Source organism: Bos taurus, chromosome 14 (assembly GCF_002263795.3).
Source record: "Bos taurus isolate L1 Dominette 01449 registration number 42190680 breed Hereford chromosome 14, ARS-UCD2.0, whole genome shotgun sequence".
NCBI classification, from domain to species: domain Eukaryota; kingdom Metazoa; phylum Chordata; class Mammalia; order Artiodactyla; family Bovidae; genus Bos; species Bos taurus.
Genome location: NC_037341.1, coordinates 31,360,853 through 31,379,413, shown reverse-complemented (window position 1 = coordinate 31,379,413; position 18,561 = coordinate 31,360,853). Strand labels below are relative to the sequence as shown.

General features: G+C 39.6%; 1 protein-coding gene across 3 annotated transcripts in view; it reads left to right on the top strand.

The window, feature by feature from the left end:
• The window catches only part of ARFGEF1 (ADP ribosylation factor guanine nucleotide exchange factor 1), a 128,590-nt gene that overhangs the window by 77,130 nt on the left and 32,899 nt on the right, over nucleotides 1–18,561 (top strand). For all 3 annotated transcript variants that reach the window (XM_059893121.1, NM_173997.3, XM_059893122.1), the window contains 9 exon segments: nucleotides 1,921–2,020; nucleotides 2,126–2,265; nucleotides 2,375–2,483; nucleotides 3,153–3,354; nucleotides 8,181–8,292; nucleotides 8,639–8,844; nucleotides 9,112–9,196; nucleotides 13,786–13,957; nucleotides 15,942–16,093. In XM_059893121.1, coding sequence (XP_059749104.1) covers nucleotides 1,921–2,020; nucleotides 2,126–2,265; nucleotides 2,375–2,483; nucleotides 3,153–3,354; nucleotides 8,181–8,292; nucleotides 8,639–8,844; nucleotides 9,112–9,196; nucleotides 13,786–13,957; nucleotides 15,942–16,093 — 1,278 coding nt within the window.

Below are 18,561 nucleotides of genomic sequence, written 5' to 3'. Positions count from 1 at the left end.
AGTAAAAAAATAAAAATAAAAATACTTCTGTTTAAAAATAAATAAAAAGCAGAGACATTACTTTGCCAACAGAGGTCTTTCTAGTCAAAGCTATGGTTTTTCCAGTAGTCATGTATGGATGTGAGAGTTGGACCATAAAGAAAGCTGAGCACCAAAGAATTGATGCTTTTGAACTGTGGTGTTGGAGAAGACTCTTGAGAGTCCTTTGGACAGCAAGAAGATCCAACCAGTCCATCCTAAAGGAGATCAGTCCTGGGTATTCATTGGAAGGACTGATGTTGAAGCTGAAACTCCGATACTTTGGCCACCCCATGCGAAGAGCTGACTCATTTGAAAAGACTCTGATGCTGCGAGTGATTGTGGGCAGGAGGAGAAGGGGATGACAGAGGATGAGATGATTGGGTGGCATCACCGACTCAATGGACATGAGTTTGAGTAGGCTCCGGGAGTTGGTGATGGACAAGTAGGCCTGGCGTGCTGCATTCCATGGGGTCGCAAAGAGTCGGAAACGACTGAGCCGCTGAATAACTGAAGTCTGCATTTGGGGGCAGGGTTGGAAGCACACATAAATTGAAATAAAAAAGGTTTTATGTCATTGTTAAATAGCAGTTACTGACTACTGGAATGTATGAGCCTGTTGGACACTACACAACTTCTCAGACCTTGGAATCAAACTGGACACTGCCCCCCTCATTTCTTCCTTTGATTTTCATGGACTACCTGCTACTTTTCATAGCAACCACTAATCCCCAGGTTTGCGAAAATGATGATGTCATTGAAAGGAATGTAGTGTGATCTAATTGATGATGAATCTGTGAACAGTCTTTTGAGGTTTCCACAGATACTCAGAGGGACTCTTGTATTTCCCTCTGAATTTTCCCTCAGAAATTCTCATGGCATCCATCTTGAGTTTGCTGCAGCATTCTCGGGCGCCTTGGTGCAGTATTTGGGAACTGTGGCTGCAAATATGCATTGAATGCCTACTGTATATGCCACGCAGTGTGGACACAATGCTTAGCAAGAATGACCTTGTATCTGCCCTCTAAGAGCTTACAGTCTTACAGGAAATACTGACATTGGGCAAGTCATAGAAATATATTAAATTTTGTGAAAGAAAAGCTCATTACAAGGGTACATCACCCATTTGGGGAGGCGAAGATGTTAGTAGTCCTAAATTATAAATATGAATTTTTGGATTCATAATAGCATGTGCCATAAAAGTTATTATGTTGTTCTAGGTTTTCTTTATCACTTATCCCCTCTTAAGTTACAGTTACTTTTCCAAAATAAATATGAGTCTGAAAATTCTTAGCTCTTAAATTGAAATTAATTAGGTTAACTAAACCCTTTGTGCTGGACATTATTTGATGTAAAGAATAGTTAGAAATAGTTTTATAGTTTTCAGACATAGATTTCTACTTGTGTGAATAATTATAAAAATATAACAATATATGAGAATTAGATCCTTTTTAATTGTGTAGATTATAACATTAGTTACTTTAAAATCTAGGAACCCTCAGGCTTGCCCAGTACTATAATGTCTGAAAAAATGTAACTGATGAATAGAATATAGTTTATGGTCTACGGGGGATTAAAAAATGAAATAGGAGTTTTATTAGTTTTGTAAATATATTTAAGAAATAATCTCCCAGAACTCCAGATTTTTGCAGATTTCATTTGTAGTGACTATGTGATAACAAAATACAGTTATGTGAAGTCAGTTCTTTTATTGCAAAGGCCAGTGGGAGTGACCAGCTCATGTTATTGAAGTCCTGACATTTCAGAAACAGAACTCTAAAGGAGTTGAACCCCAGGACCCTGGGTCCTGATCTTTGCTTTACAACTAAGGGACATTTACAAAGCGATCACATGTATGAATTATAAACAATATTTTAAGTAGAGGTTTTTCCCTAATCACAGGTGTTCTTTAAAGAAATTTTCCTATATATTTTGGAGACCTCTACCAGCTCATTTGACCACAAATGGATGGTTATTCAGACATTAACAAGGATTTGTGCAGGTATTTGAAATTACCCTTCTTTATTATCTCTTTCTTACTGTGAGATATTTAAAAGGCCATATTCTAGATGCCTTTTGTTAAAATTAACATATTGGTCTGTTACAGATGCTCAGAGTGTAGTGGATATATATGTAAACTATGATTGTGACTTAAATGCAGCAAACATATTTGAACGACTAGTAAATGATCTGTCAAAAATTGCCCAAGGACGAGGCAGTCAGGAACTTGGTATGAGTAATGTTCAGGTAAGAACTTGAAAAACATTTTCAAATTGGAACTTTGCCAAGGAAGAGCTATTTGTTCTCCTTAAAAGATTTGTTGTTGTTTTAATTGCTTTTATGAATTCTTTTGTAGGAACTGAGCCTAAGGAAAAAAGGTTTAGAATGCTTAGTGTCAATTTTGAAGTGCATGGTTGAATGGAGCAAGGATCAGTATGTGAATCCCAACTCACAGACGACTCTTGGTAAGCTGATATTTGAACCTAATTTTTCGTCATTTAAGTAAGTGATACTGTGGAGGATGGTTGCAGATGCCACTGAACCAGTTTAATGACATCTTTCCCATTTAGCTGATGAAGCAGAGTTCTCTGTGAGTTAAATAACAAACTTAAAATTATGAATTTCTCAACTTAGTTATCCAAACTTTTTTCTTTCTAAATCTTCCAGAAGCATTTTGCATATCACATTAAAGTGAATCATGTTTATGCAGCTTTGTTAGAAGATAATTATAGAAGAAACATATAAAAACCAGAAATATTTTAAGAAGATTGACTTGTTCATTTATGTTTGACATTTACCCTTACTCAGAGAAAAACTCATAGCTGCAGGGTCATCTTGGTGTTATCTTAGTCACGAGTGCTATGAGGGAAAACTATTCCAAAACTGTTCCTTGAGCTGAGAGCAGAAACCCAGTGAATACTCAGCACTGTAGTTGTGAAAAGAACTGATGGTACAAATTGTACACGTACTAATTGCAGTGTGTTGTAGTATCAGTGTATATGATCTGTTACGGCAGTTAATACATTATTTGTATTAAATAATAGATATTAAGCAACATGAAATTATCTTGCCTTATTTGAGAAATCTTTTTCCTTTGACAGAATAATTTATTGAGGCAGTTTTTCAACTTACAGGTCAGGAAAAACCCTCAGAGCAAGAGACGAGTGAAATGAAACACCCAGAGACAATAAACAGATACGGAAGTTTAAATTCCCTGGAGTCAACGTCATCATCAGGAATAGGCAGCTACAGCACACAGATGTCTGGCACTGATAATCCGGAGCAGTTCGAAGTCCTCAAGCAGCAGAAAGAAATAATAGAACAAGGGATAGACTTGTGAGTGTACGATTCTAAGGAGAAATGTTACTGAACGTTCCTCTGCCAGTTCTGTGCCGCCTTGTCCTGGGTTTCTCTACATCTTTGGATTATATTCAGTCCCTTCTTATTCCCACCCTTCAGTGAATAAAATGAGGCACAGTTCAACCAGACCCAAGACTTCCGGTGACTCCTTAGTCCGCGCCCCTTGTTCGTTGGAGTCTAGCCCAGACAGACCCTTGTGATGTGCGTTAATTTTGTACCTCATTTTACATGCTGTTGAACATCATCCGAGCAGTTTTGCTTTGTTCATTTAGCTCAGTTAAAGAATCCCCCATTGTATTCCCTAAGCAGGCAAGAACTCAGAAAATTTCAAGTATAGAACGTCTCCTGCCAGTGTTGCTCCTTTACAGGTTTCATATTTTCCTCACTTCAGTTACGGATGTGCTACTCTTATTAGTGATTGATTGTTACTGCTTGCATTTTTATATGTTGATAAGGTGATCACCTCATTTTCAGACTTGAATACTGTACCAGACTCTGCTCTTGTGAAGTCAGTTTTCCTGCTAAGCTGTGTGCTATCAGCTCCTGGGCTGTTTTGGGTCTAAATAGGCCCATACTGCTTTCCTTCCTCTTATCGCCGGTCTCTTCTTTCAAAGAGATTCTCTAAGGAAAACTGAACTTGCTGGCTTTTATCCATGAATCTCAATCCATGAATCTAAACTGTTAAAAAAAAATTCCCTTATATGTTTACTTGGCTTGCTACTTCCACTGTAAAGCATTTCTTCCTGAATCTTAAGCAGCAGCTTTTGCTAAATGTTCAGGGGTCCCTTTTCACTGTTAATGTTAAAAGAAAAAAAGTTGATAAAATGTACACATACTTATCATCATAAAACTATAAAATCTCAAAAGTAGCCTCAGAAACAGCCATCAATACTTCATTGATTCATTTATTCTAACTGTTCTGCTCCTGCTGCTGCTGCTAAGTCGCTTCAGTCGTGTCTGACTCTGTGCGACCCCATAGACGGCAGCCCACCAGGCTCCCCCGTCCCTGGGATTCTCCAGGCAAGAGTACTGGAGTGGGGTGCCATTGCCTTCTCCATCTAACTGTTCATTCAGTATTTATTGAAGTCCCATCTGTTGCAGACATTATGCAAAGTGCTGGGAAACCTGAGGAGTGAAACAGTCCTTGTTTCTGAGGTCACAGGGTCTAGTATGTGCAAACAGATGCTCATATTGAAATTTTGTAAGTCACTCAGCAAACACATGTTTGGTACTTGGGACTGTTTACCAAGAACTATGAAGGTTCAGTTCAGTTCAGTTCAGTGGCTCAGTCATATCCGGCTCTTTGCAACCCCATGGACTGCAGCATGCCAGGCCTTCCTGTCCATCACCAACTCCCGGAGCCTACTCAAACTCATGTCCATTGAGTCGGTGATGCCATCCAACCATCTCATCCTCTGTCGTCCCCTTCTCCTCCTGCCCTCAATCTTTCCCAGCATCAGGGTCTTTTCAAATGAGTCAGCTCTTTGCATGGGGTGGCCAAAATATTGGAGTTTCAGCTTCAACATCAGCCCTTCCAATGAACACCCAGGACTGATCTCCTTTAGGATGGACTGGTTGGATCTCCTTGCAGTCCAAGGGACTCTCAAGAGTCTTCTCCAACACCACAGTTCAAAAGCATCAATTCTTTGGTGCTCAGCTTTCTTTATGGTCCAACTCTCACATCCATACATGACCACTGGAAAAACCATAGCCTTGACTAGATGGACCTTTGTTGTCAAAGTAATATCTCTGCTTTTTATTATGCTGTCTAGGTTGGTCATAACTTTCCTTCCAAGGAGTAAGCGTCTTTTAATTTTATGGCTGCAGTTACCATCTGCAGTGATTTTGGAGCCCCAAAAAATAAAATCAGCCACTGTTTCCCCATCTATTTGCCATGAAGTGATGGGACCAGATGCCATGATCTTAGTTTTCTGAATGTTGAGCTTTAAGCCAACTTTTTCACTCTCCTCTTTCACTTTCATCAAGAGGCTTTTTAGTTCTTCACTTTCTGCCATAAGGGTGGTGTCATCTGTATATCTGAGGTTATCCTTATATTTGATATTACAGTCCAAGTATGGGCAAAATATATTTTCTACTAGTACTGAGTGATGTCCATAGTGGAGTGTTATACAGAGTTATGCCAAGGTAGGAAAATTCAGTTTGAAGTATTAATACTGAGGAGTGAGGGAGCACTCACTGGGCCCCTGAGTGGACATGTCCCCTGCCTCCAGTTCTCCTCCCAGCCACTGCGCGTGCATTCTGCTTCACACTGCAGTGAGCACAGTGTGCTCGCAAGATACTCTTCCTCAGCTCTTCCTTTCATGACACCACTCTGTTCGGTCCCTCCTACCTTCTGACCATGCCACCTCAGTCTTGGTATGGGCTCTTCATCCAGACCACATGTCTTAACATTTCCAGTGTCTGTCCCTCATGACTTCAACTACTGTGTGCTAACATCTCACAACCCTCAAGTGTTATTTTTCACATAGAAACTCTACTGAACTCCAGACTCTTCTCTAATTGCCCATTGGACATCTCCCGTGGACACTGCATAACTTCTCACACTCGGCATGTCCATAACCATATTTATCAGTCTCCATAATCAACTCCCCAATACAACCCAAAACAAACGACAAATAGAAAACCCTATTGTTTCCCATCCAGGGTAGTAACCCCAGCATGCTACTAAGTAATGAGCTAGAATCGCAGGAATTACCTTAGATTTCCTCAGTTGATCTGATGTGTCACTAAATCCAGTTGATTCCACTTCCAGAATATTTCTGCAGTTTATTGTCTTTATCTCCCACAGTTGTTTTCTCAAGTCACGCCATCACCATTTCATGCCTTGAGTATTAAACTCTCTTAGTTGGCTTGCTTTCTTTGGTCTCATTTATTCTTTCATCTTTTCTTACACTTAGCTGGAGTCCTCTTTCTTTGAATGAAATCTGCTTCTGTTTCCCTCCTCTCTCCCTGTTAGAGGATAAAGCCACAGCTTTTTCTCATAGCTCATAATACCCTCATGATTTAAATCTGCTGGTCTCTTAGGTACCTCTTCATCTCACCTGATTTTTCCAACAATGCAGAGCTATTTAATATCATGCTGTCTTATGCTTTATGCTTTTGTGTGTTTGTATGACCTCTTCCTCTCTGGGATATTTTTCTTACTGTTCATAAGAGTTGTCAGCATTCTTCAAAGCTCAGCTCCATAGTCACCTTCCCAGGAGCTCGATCACGGTCATCTCTGTTAACCAGTCAACTCCTTTGCTGCTCTGTCTTCTCAATAATACATTATTTGTTGCATTTTCACTGTTAAATGTTTTCTTAATTTATAAAAATTTAAAAATAATTTTTACTATTACAGTTAGAGTGAGAGCTTCTCAAGAGCAGAAGTTGTGTTTATCTCCGGGAAGAATGCTTGATTTTGATTTGTGTATGTGGCAGCAGTTTAATTAGGAGTTGATAGGGGAGTGTTGGGAGGACAGAGCAGGGGAGGACATTTCAGACAGAATGGCACTGGCAGAGGGACAGGAGGACGTTTGAGGACCATGGTTAAGCGCGGCAGGAGGTGACATGAGAGCACTGAGTTGGATCCAGATTACAGGGGCTTCTCTTCTCCATGTAAAGAAGGTTTTGTCTTGTTCTCGGTGTTGGTATTCTATTGAAGGATTTTAAGCCAGAGGTCCAACAGCGACAGATTTCTGTTTGCGACACATGACCTTGCCAGCAGCTTGAAGAAATTATGGGAATGTGAGCAAACACAAGATAGGGAGACCAGTTAGGAGTGCTTGCAGTACCCAGGTGATGGGGCCACAAACTAATTGTTGGACCAATGAAGGGAGAAAGAAATGATTTAGGAACAGAGAGGTGACACTTGACTCAGATATTAAACCATGAAGGAGAATTCTCCAGTGAATGGAGCACAAGGGCATGTGGAGAAAATAAGATGCTGCAAATACTTTTTGTTTAGGGAATGAGAAGGGGATGCGTGGAGGTGGATGAGAGGAACAAGCTGTATGGAAGAAGGTTTTGTATGTCTGTCTAATCAGTGTGAAGTTTATTTTGAAAACACTGGGTATATAAATTTTTTTTATAAGGGAAATAACGCCATCTGGTTGTAGTTAAAACAGTCACCAAAATTCCAGTTGTGTGTTTTAAAAGCAGGAAACTTAGAATTAATCATTGAATAAAAGAATGAGCCAAGATTACTTGAGTACTTGTGCTGCTGAGTTGCTTCAGTCGTGTCCGACTCTGTGTGACCCCATAGACGGCAGCCCACCAGGCTCCTCCGTCCCTGGGATTCTCCAGGCAAGAACACTGGAGTGGGTTGCCATTTCCTTCTCCAAGGCATGAAAGTGAAAAGTGAAAGTGAAGTCGCTCAGTCGTGTCTGACTCTTAGCGACTCCATGGACTGCAGCCTACCACGCTCCTCCGTCCATGGGATTTTCCAGGCAGGAGTACTGGAGTGGGGTGCCATTGCCTTCTCCGTGAGCACTTAGGGAGACTCTATATTAAAAGCATGAGAAATTTAGTATTCATATCCTTTTACTCAGAGTTTATCTACTGAAGGGCCTTATCTCACATATGAAATGATCTGTATCAATGATAAAGATTGCCCTCCATTTGAGATTCTTGTCTAAGAAGAAAAAATAAAACTTTGCATAATGTATTATTTTTTGTGCATTTGTTCATTGATTATTTTAAGTAAAGTGCTGGAAACCTAATTTACTGTAGTTTTAGATCTTTTCAGGGAATATGAATGGCTTTCTGTTTCTAATGTTCCTTTTAACTTTAACATCATCCAGATTTACTAAGAAACCAAAGAGAGGAATCCAGTACCTCCAAGAACAAGGGATGCTTGGCACCACCCCTGAAGACATTGCCCAGTTCTTACACCAAGAGGAAAGATTAGACTCAGTAAGAACACCATGTTACTTCATCCTAGCCTTTTCTATAGGATTTCTTTTTAAGTTAACAATAATATGTGTTGCTGCCCCTTTCAAATGCCCTAAGTATGTAAAAATAAACTACCTAGCTGTTCTTAATTTTGCTTTTTAATTTTCTATATTCAAAAAATATCTTGATTTTTATTTTTTAATGCATTTTGGTACATTTAACTTCACATTCAAAATAGTTAATTAACCCTGTGGTTAATGGACTAGTTAACTGTGGATCTTATGGACTTCTCTGCTTTTTAAAAAATTGGGTGTGTGGGAAGTGTAATGTTCCACTAGGATATCAATTTCTGTCTTTTATTCTTCAGACTCAAGTGGGTGAATTCCTGGGAGATAATGATAAATTTAACAAAGAAGTCATGTATGCTTATGTGGACCAACATGACTTTTCAGGAAAAGATTTTGTTTCAGCCCTTCGTATGTTTCTGGAAGGATTCCGTCTTCCAGGGGAAGCTCAGAAAATTGATCGATTAATGGAAAAATTTGCTGCAAGATATCTAGAATGCAACCAAGGGTAAGCAGGATTCAGATTCAGATGTTTTTTGATTGCTGGCTGATTCCAGAACCTCTTCTGGGAGCCTCGGGTGATCCATAACCCCCTGCCCCAGGGAACTTAGATTGTCTACGACCTGGAAGTGATGAGACAATTCCATAAAATATTATGAGGTAGAACATAAATCTTGAGAGAGAAAATGAAAAGTGATGTGGGGTTAGAGGTAAGTTATTTAAATGGTGTATGTAAATAGTATAAGTTTATAACATGACACATTTATTTTTCCAGGCAAACCCTTTTTGCCAGTGCAGATACTGCTTATGTTTTGGCTTATTCAATTATCATGCTGACCACAGATCTTCATAGTCCACAGGTATGGTATTAACCATAATTTTAAAATATCAGACATCCAAGAAGTGTTTAAATTTCATTTGCTTCATAAAATTGTAATTTCTTCTTAAATATTAAGGAACTGTCACTAGATTTCTGATAGCCATTAATAAAAACATTATTTTTAAGGTTTTAGGTTTAGTTTCCAAAAACTTGGGGAAAATTATCTTTATAAATAAACCTATTTGCAAGAATTTCTTATTGCTTCTTAGGGATGAGCTCCTAATGATACCTGTTAGAAGAAGTAAACTATATACTTATTATTAAGCTGAGATGAACTGGACAAATTGTAAAATTTGAGATTAAACTTTATAGGAATTTTTTGGAAATGTATTTTGAGATGTTTAAGACAGGATTGATACAGATAGTATTGACCACATGTAAGATTTTAATCATTTAAAATTTGTCTTTGGCCTGCTACTGGCAGTATTGTAGAAGCAACTCACTTCCAGGGCTTTCATTATCTAGCATGACACTTTTTTCTGTGGTTTTATAAAGCAGTATACAGATAAAGACTTATTTGAATATTTTCCTATCAAGAATTTTCTGTCAGGTTTTTCACTCTAAAACAAAAGTAACTTTACATTTTACACTGCCTTCCTTTGTTTTTAGAAGGTCATACTTTTAACAAATTTTGTTCTGCTAATGAACTATAACATTAAATGCATCTATGTCATATCTTCTCAATTTTCTTTTTTATTGTAGTTGATTTACAGTGTTGTGCCAGTCTCTGCTCTACAGCAAAGTGACTGAATTATACCCATGTGAAAGTGATAGTCGCTCAGTCGTGTCTGATTCTTTGCAACCCCATGGACTTTAGCCCTCCAGGCTTCTCTGTCCATGGGGTTCTCCGGACAAGAATACTGGTGTGGGTTGCCATTCCCATCTCCAAGGGATCTTCCCGACCCAGGGATAGAACCCACGTCTCCCACAGTGCAGGCAGATTCTTTACCATCTGAGCCACCAGGGAAGCCCCAGTTATACACATAGACATTCTTTTTTTAATATTCTTATCTATTACAGTTTATCCTAGGATATTGAATATAATCCCCTGTTCTGTTTCAGTCAGTTCAGTTCAGTCACTCAGTTGTGTCCAACTCTTTGCAACCCCATAAACTGCAGCACGCCAGGCCTCCCTGTCCATCACCAACTCCCGGAGTTCACTCAAACTCACGTCCATCGAGTCGGTGATGCCATCCAGCCATCTCATCCTCTGTCGTCCCCTTCTCCTCCTGCCCCCAATCCCTCCCAGCATCAGAGTCTTTTTCAGTGAGTCAGCTCTTCACATGAGGTGGCCAAAGTACTGGAGTTTCAGCTCTAGCATCATTCCTTCCAATGAACACCCAGGACTGATCTCCTTTAGGCTGGACTGGTTGGATCTCCTTGCAGTCCAAGGGACTCTCAAGAGTATTCTCCAACACCACAGTTCAAAAGCATCAATTCTTTGGTGCTCAGCTTTCTTCACTGTCCAACTCTCACATCCATACATGACCACTGGAAAAACCATAGCCTTGACTAGATGGACCTTTGTTGGCAAAGTAATGTCTCTGCTTTTGAATATGCTATCTAGCTTGGTCATAACTTTCCTTCCAAGGAGTAAGCGTCTTTTAATTTCATGGCTACAATCACCATCTGCAGTGATTTTGGAGCCCAAAATAAAGTCTGGCACTGTTTCCACTATTTCCCTATTTCCCATGAAGTGATAGGACCAGATGCCATGATCTTCGTTTTCTGAATGTTGAGCTTTAAGCCAACTTTTTCACTCTCCTCTTTCACTTTCATCAAGAGGCTTTTGAGTTCCTCTTCACTTTCTGCCATAAGGGTGGTGTCATCTGCATATCTAAGGTTATTGATATTTTTCCCACCAACTTGTGCTTCTTCCAGCCCAGCGTTTCTCATGATGTACTCCTCATAGAAGTTAAATAAGCAGGGTGACAATATACAGCCTTGATGGACTCCTTTTCCTATTTGGAACCAGTCTGTTGTTCCATGTCCAGTTCTAACTGTTCTGTATAGTACAACCTTGTTGTTTATCCATCCTCTATATAGTAGTTTACATCTGCTAATTGCATACTCCCAGTTCTTCCTTCTTTCCCTCCTTGCTTCCCCTTGGCAACCACAAGTCTCTTCTCTGTGTCTGTTGAGTTTGTTCTGTAGATCAGTTCTTTTGTGCCATATTTTAGATTCCTTATACATTCTTATATATGTACACTCTCGTGTAGGTTATTTTCTTTTTAAACTTCTTTGAATGTTCTTTCACAGTTTCCAGATTGTTAAAAATTTCTGGCCACATACCAGTTCGGGAGCGTTCTCTTGACATCAGTGTTGTATCTTTGTGGCCCTGTTGCTGTCACTGACCATGTGCCTGGAGTCCCACTCCAGCAGTGCTCACTGCCTCTGAGGTGCTGCTCCCTGTCAGGCTGGTGTCCTTGCTCCCATTCAGCCTGCCGGCTCTCAAACAGCTTAGGAGTCCCTGTGAGGATAGGTGGCCTATTAGAAAATTGAACCCCATAATCAGGACCCCATGTAATTTATGATGCAGGACCAGATGAACTGTCACAAATGGTTGCTTTTTTTTTTTAAGAACACAAGTAACTTTAAAGAATTTTCTTAAAACTAATTCTCCACTTTCTTAATTGTTTTCAGAGTTAAAATATAAGTGAATTTTACAAGTCATTTATGTTCCTTTGCTAACTAGAACATTTACCTTTTATATATAGTGTGAATCAGTTTTTAAATTTTTAGATACATTTAGAACATGTTAAATTTTTTTGTTTATTCATTTTCATCAGTGGTAACAATTGGCTTGAAGAGGTTTAAGCATTAAAACTTAATTAGTCACAGCTTAATTTAAGCACATGAGAATAAACGTCAAGAGTAAAGTGTTCCATAAAAGATGAGCCGGAGAAGAAAAGTAGGATTATATTTTACGCTGCTCCCAGAACCCCGCTGTGGCAGAAGTGTTCCGTTTGCGCGGTGTGCTTTTATTTTCTGTACCTGAGACTAATGTATTCTATTCTCTAACGTGCTGGGAGCTCCTTCCCCTCCCTTCCAACCTAGATCCACAAATGTACTTTATTGCTACTTCAGATTTTCTGCCAAGATTTGTTTTGTGTCCATCTCTGTCTCTCATTGGTATGATGTTAAAATATTGTACCATGTTCAGAATTTCCAGTGATGTTAATCTTCTTGTAGCCTCTTACTAGAAGCACTTGCTTGGTCATTTATTTTGATGTCCCTGCGTCATTGCTTTTTTAGTACTCATTAGAAATTTAGGTGAAATGGCTTTCTTTTAATGTTTTTTAAGTGCCTTAACTCAAGTTTTTAAAGTTTTAGTATATTAGAGCGTTTTTCCCTTGAATAATAATGATTACATTTGAAAACTTTTACCATAATATTTTTGCTTTTTTGTAGGAAAACTCCTCTCATCTTTTCTGACATTCTAGAAAGATCTGTTCGCAGAGTAGTCAGAACAGGTGGTGCAGTGGTAAAGAACCCATCTGCCAATGTAGGAGTCGTAAGAGACACGGGTTCGATCCCTGGGTCAGGAAGATCCCCTGGAGGAGGGCACAGCAACCCACTCCAATATTCTTGCCTGGAGAATTCCATGGACAGAGGAGCCTAGTGGGCTATAGTCCATGGGGTTGCAAAGAGTCGGACACGACTGAGCACGCAAAAACACAAAACTAGTTAAATGTTTGTATCCCACTTATTATGTCTTCTGGACCTTCTGGTTTCTCTATAGTTATTTTTGCAAACTTCTGATGATTTACTACTGATGTTGATTGTTATTCTGTGTACCTTCTTCAAAATTTACAAGAGCCTTATCTTTAGAGGTGCCTTAAATTCTTTGTGGAAAGTGGTAGGAATATATTTAACTAATAAGTAAATATAGAGATGTCATGACTTCTGGGTTTTATCCATGGGCAGAAAAGTTTTGGTTGTGCTGGTTACCAAGTTCAGTGGCAGGGCCACCATCTTACATACTACAGATTTATACTCCACAGACTTACCATGGTATGCAGCATGATGTTACTGTCGTGCGTACTCTTAAACAAGATGAAAAGTTCAAAGAATACTTTGCCCACATCACCTAGCATTCAGTTAACCACACTGAGTCAGTCAGCAAGGTTGTTATCTGATTTTAAATTTCAGCTCGTGTTACTCACATCAACTGTTCCATAAAATCAGTTCGCAAATCATTAGCAAACACACTTACGTTCTTTTGAATGAAGATCTGAATCTTTTTGGTAGCGTAAGTTTCTAATGATTGTCATGATCCTTTTTTAAAGACTAGCTAGAACTCTTAAACCTCAGGCAGAAACAGTTTCATTATTCCATCTGCCTGTTTTCTTACCACAGATCGCTCGGGGACATCACAGCAAGGTGAATTAGCGTATTGCCAACCTGGGTCTTTGCTACATTGGCCTCATTTTCTGTGACTTCCTTTTTTCACTTTAATGTCTGCCTTGTTTAGTATTTTCCACTTTCTGTCTCAAAGTATTTATGAATTCTCTTATATGAGTATTTTTCTGTTCATTTTTAAGAATTATAACAGTTGTTCATTTCTAGGTTAAAAATAAAATGACCAAGGAACAGTACATTAAGATGAATAGAGGCATCAATGACAGTAAAGATCTCCCTGAAGAGTATCTGTCAGCCATCTATAATGAAATAGCTGGAAAAAAGATATCAATGAAAGAAACGAAGGAGCTGACAATCCCTGCAAAGTCAAGTAAACAGAGTAAGTGTCCAGATCAACTGAATCCTGGTTGTTTAGGAGGGAAAAATACGGTTCTTAAAAAGATAAGTTAGAGTAGACCAAATATCACTTATTCTAATGAAAAGTATTATAATACATTGTTTGATGATCTGATTATGTCTTTCTCCATATCCTGAAGAAAGATAGCACTGACCAATGATAAATGGAAAATGCTACATACTATGCATGAATTAGCATGTGTTGAGTATACACTTGTCCACGAGGCAGTTAACCTCAGCATGGACTTGGAGAGCAGACAGATTGGTTAGGCAACCCCGGTAGTCAGACTTCAACTCTTCTTTCTTCTGCCTCCTTGTTGTCTACCAGCAACTTATTTCCATTGGTTTACCTATCATTACACGATAACAGAAGCTAGAAGTTAGGGGTGATTCAGGGAGATGGGGAAGGTTAGGATCATGGGGGAGCTCGGGGGGTTGGAAATCACTACTTGACATGCACCAGAAATTATATCACTCTGGCATTCCTCGATCTGACCGGCGTCAGGAGTTACCTGTGCCTGGCTCCATTCTCAACATTCTATATGTATAGACAGTGGTGATTAAAGTAGAGCTGAAATCGGACTACAGGCATGAGGTTAGGGTAGTGGCTCGGAGAGCTCCTGCCTTTCTGAACAGCTTCCACTTGGAAATGAAATCTCAAGCTTCATCAAAAAGAACAGATTGCAGCAGCAAAATGCTGTTGAAAGGTTATTGGTGTTCAGTTGCTAAGTCGTGTCCGACTCTTTGCGACCTCATAAACTGTGGCTGTTGACAGGAGCGAGAGTCCAGAAGGCCTGTGTGATATGTGTTTCTGGAAGTTTATGAAGAATTACAGGGTGGGAGTCAGAGGCTCCAGAGATAATGTTAGAAGGGATAGTGGAGTGTAAAATGGCCTTCTCTTCGGGGAGTAGAGGAGTGGGCCTGAGGAGTGTTAGTAAGTTCTCCCTCATTTTATAGACAAGGAATCAGAAGTGCAGAGAGATTAGGACACCTAGAATCAGAGAAGCTTTGAGCTGAGTGCAGTACAAAAGCCTTTGTTAAATCTCTGTGCCTAAACCCTGATGAGTGGCAAAGGCTGGCCCAGAAGCCGGCGTCCTTGGCCCTTACTGCAGTCCAGCACCAGTCGGTAGTTCACACGGTAACGTCATTCTCTTCTACTTGAAAAACCGTTCAGTGTATTGATCAGGATTTCATTTTTACACCTGAGTAGATGCCAGTTATCTGATTTCATTTTCGTTTTCGTACCCACATAATGACGTCTTCCTATCCCTCTTTGTGTGGCCTGCTCTGTGCACAGTGAGGAGGTCACTGAGAGAGCTGGGTGTGGGAAGCGGGTGGCAGTGTGCTGATATTCTGCAGTCATCTTGCATGTGAGGCCTCTGTTTTCTTGTTAACTCAGGAGACCCCGCAAGTCACACAGGTGAACCATGGCCCCTCGTCTGTTCTCCTAGCCCTTGTTTGGGCTGTTTCCCTGGCGCTTTCAGTGTGACAGATTTGTGCCTGGTCTTTTCCCTTGGCATAGATTTCCTGCATATCCCTGAAGCCTAGTTGAGGATTTTTTTCCCCCCATTTTTGAGGTAAAATTCATATAACACAAAATGAACTGTTTTGAAGTGAGAAGTTACTGATATTTAGTACCTTCAAAGTGTTGTGCAATCACCACCTTGATATAGTTCCAAAATATTTCATCACCCCCAATAAAGCCCCGTATCCATTAAGCAGTTCTTCCACGTCCCCTGCCTTTCCTCAGCCTCTGGCTGGCACCAGTCTGCTTTCTTTTTTATGGATTTACTACTCTGGGTATTTCATCTAAATGGAATCATATGTTATATGGCCTTTGCATGTGGCTTCTTAGGACCATTTTGAATTAGTATTCATTGGTTGTGTTGATGATTTTATGCTGAAACATCAAAATATCATTCTTAAAGGCTTTATATATTAAATGCTAATAGCGTTTGCTGTTTCAGACGTAGCCAGTGAAAAACAAAGAAGACTCCTGTATAACTTAGAGATGGAACAGATGGCCAAGACCGCTAAAGCTCTCATGGAGGCTGTGAGCCACGTTCAGGCACCTTTCACGAGTGCAACACATTTGGAGCATGTGAGACCCATGTTTAAGGTAAGAGTTATTAACGACTTTTGGTTGCAGTATATATATATTTATATATACTGCTGTTCAGCATATTTTTAAGTTAAGGCAGTACGGTGATACAGCCCATTAGTATAGACCCAGAAGTGAAAGCCATGTTATTTAGGTATGCATGATTAGTAATTGATAGGTGTGTGACCTTAAGAATAGAAAGGTTTGGGGAGAATTAATCTCTGGCCTGGTTTCCTCTGAGTTCTCTTTAGATCTTAGGAGTTCCCTGACATCTCAAAGTGACCTTGAGCCTCTTGCTGTCTTCCAGTGCCTATGGCCCAAGGGCTAATGTGAGGGTTCTGAGTGCTCCTGGGGCCCAGAAAGTAGCATTGGGAACAAAAGGGAGCTTTCTTTTATGTTTATAGATCTAGTAAGGATGGTACTTACTGCTTCTCTATAATTTGATTTTCCATTTCCTCTTCATTTTCCTATGCTTTTTTTCTATCCTTTCTTCAAATTCCAGAATGAGTAAGCAGTGCATCATAAGGGTTATAGGGAAGTGGACGGGAGTCTAGTCAAGGAAAGTGGGAATTTTTCCTAGAGAAGGAACAATGGGTCACGCACATGTGCATTTGTGAGACAGTGCAGTTAGATGGTCTGTGGGGGTTATCACTTGAGTTCTTCAGACATTAACTGCATTTGTGTGGGTAGTAAAAGATGATGATATTTCAGCTCTAATATGTTATAGTTCTGCCCTTGCTTTAAGGTCTGTGTGATCGTGATATTTCTAAAAGTTGATGGAGAGTTACAGGCTCAGAGTGGGAATTTGGGGAGAGAATGTTAGAAGAAATAGTGGAGTATTGCCGGCCTCTCTTTTACCGTAATATAGGAAATGAGATTGAAATTAAGAGCACTTATTACGAAATAAATGACAAAGCAAGTTTTTGTTCTGTTTTGAATAATCTTATACCTTTGTTTTGTTTCCAAATGTTTTTGGTAGACAGGAGGTGGAGGTGAAAAAAACAGAATAAGGAACCAGTCATAGTTCTGCCACTCAGAACATTTCTCTTACTGTATTTACATACTACTTTTTCTCTTGTTAAACAGTTGTGACCCTACTGTGTATAGAATTTTGTAACTTGCTGTTTCTCACATGAGTGTTTTCCCATGTTATTGGGAATTCTTCCTAAGTAGCTTTTATGATCTCTTCTCTGGATTAGGTGTCATTTGTTCCATCCTCTGAGCTGGAATTGAGAACCTTTCCTCTCTCTGCCATTTCTACTGTCGTTACCTTTTCAGACAGTGTCCTTCCTTTCTCACTGTTAATGCTGGAGTGTTCCCCTGTCTGGTGTCCATGTCTGCTTTTGTGCTTCTCTTACCCATTTACAGAGCACAGAATGTTTAAAACACAAATGAACTGTCACCTTCTTCCTTAAAGCCATTCACTGATTTTGCAACTCTGGTGAAACCTAACACAACCCGAGGGTCTGAAGACCAGGTGTGATCTGGCTCCACCTGCCTCCAGCCTCATCATTAGATTTCCTCTTACCGTGCTGCAGTCACACTGGCATTCTTTGTATTTCCAGAATGCCTTAAATTATTTTCTCTTCAGAGCATTCACACAAGCTGTGTCCTTTGTCTAGAATGCTTTTTCCTTCTTTGTCCAAGTTGTTTCTACTTTCAATGTTACTTTCTTAGTGAGTTCTGCCCTGGCCTCTAAGTCAGGTCTCCTTTCATACGTGCTGTGTTCTTCCTTCACTGTATTTATGTGTATCTACACATTTATTTATTTTAAACCTTAACGTCTGTGCTAGACTTTAAACTCTGAGAGGTAAGGGAGTACATCTGTTCTGGTGACTTTTCTGGAAGTCTGACAGTTCCTGGCTTGGAGTTAGTGCGTAGTAACTAAGCATTGGTTGAGTCAAGGAATAAAGGAGTCCTAGCAGTGATGTGATATTAAGGGATGTAGTTAAGAACCTTTTTACATATGGCCAGGTCATTTTCTACAGAGGTTTATACACTTAAGCGAAAATTTCACTGTCCCCTGGATGTTATTTAGGTATAATTTGATAATACAGATCATTCTTTAATTTGCAGTGGGGTTGTCACAGGCTTAAGAAGCTTATACTTCTCCTTGTATATATTACATAGGTTTCCAAATAGAGATGTGTTGTTTCTTCACTTAGCATAGGATGCATAATGCATTACTCTCCTGTGGTGCTTTGTATTTTAAAGTCCTGCCCGTCATATGCTTCCCTTAGCATCTCTTTGTAGTGGCAGTCCAGGTACTAAAGAGGAGGAAATGAAGTTCAGGAAAAAAAGAGGTGAAATAAGGGACAAGGCTAAGACTGAAAGTTAGGTACTGTGACTTACGTTCCTTTAAGAACTAAACTTCCAAACTTCCTGAGGTTACAAAGCTGTGGGTAATTCTGTCTTAATAATGCAGAAATTTTTTTTTAGATCTTTTAAAAATTCCAATTATTGTTTCTGTACCATGTTGTCATAAA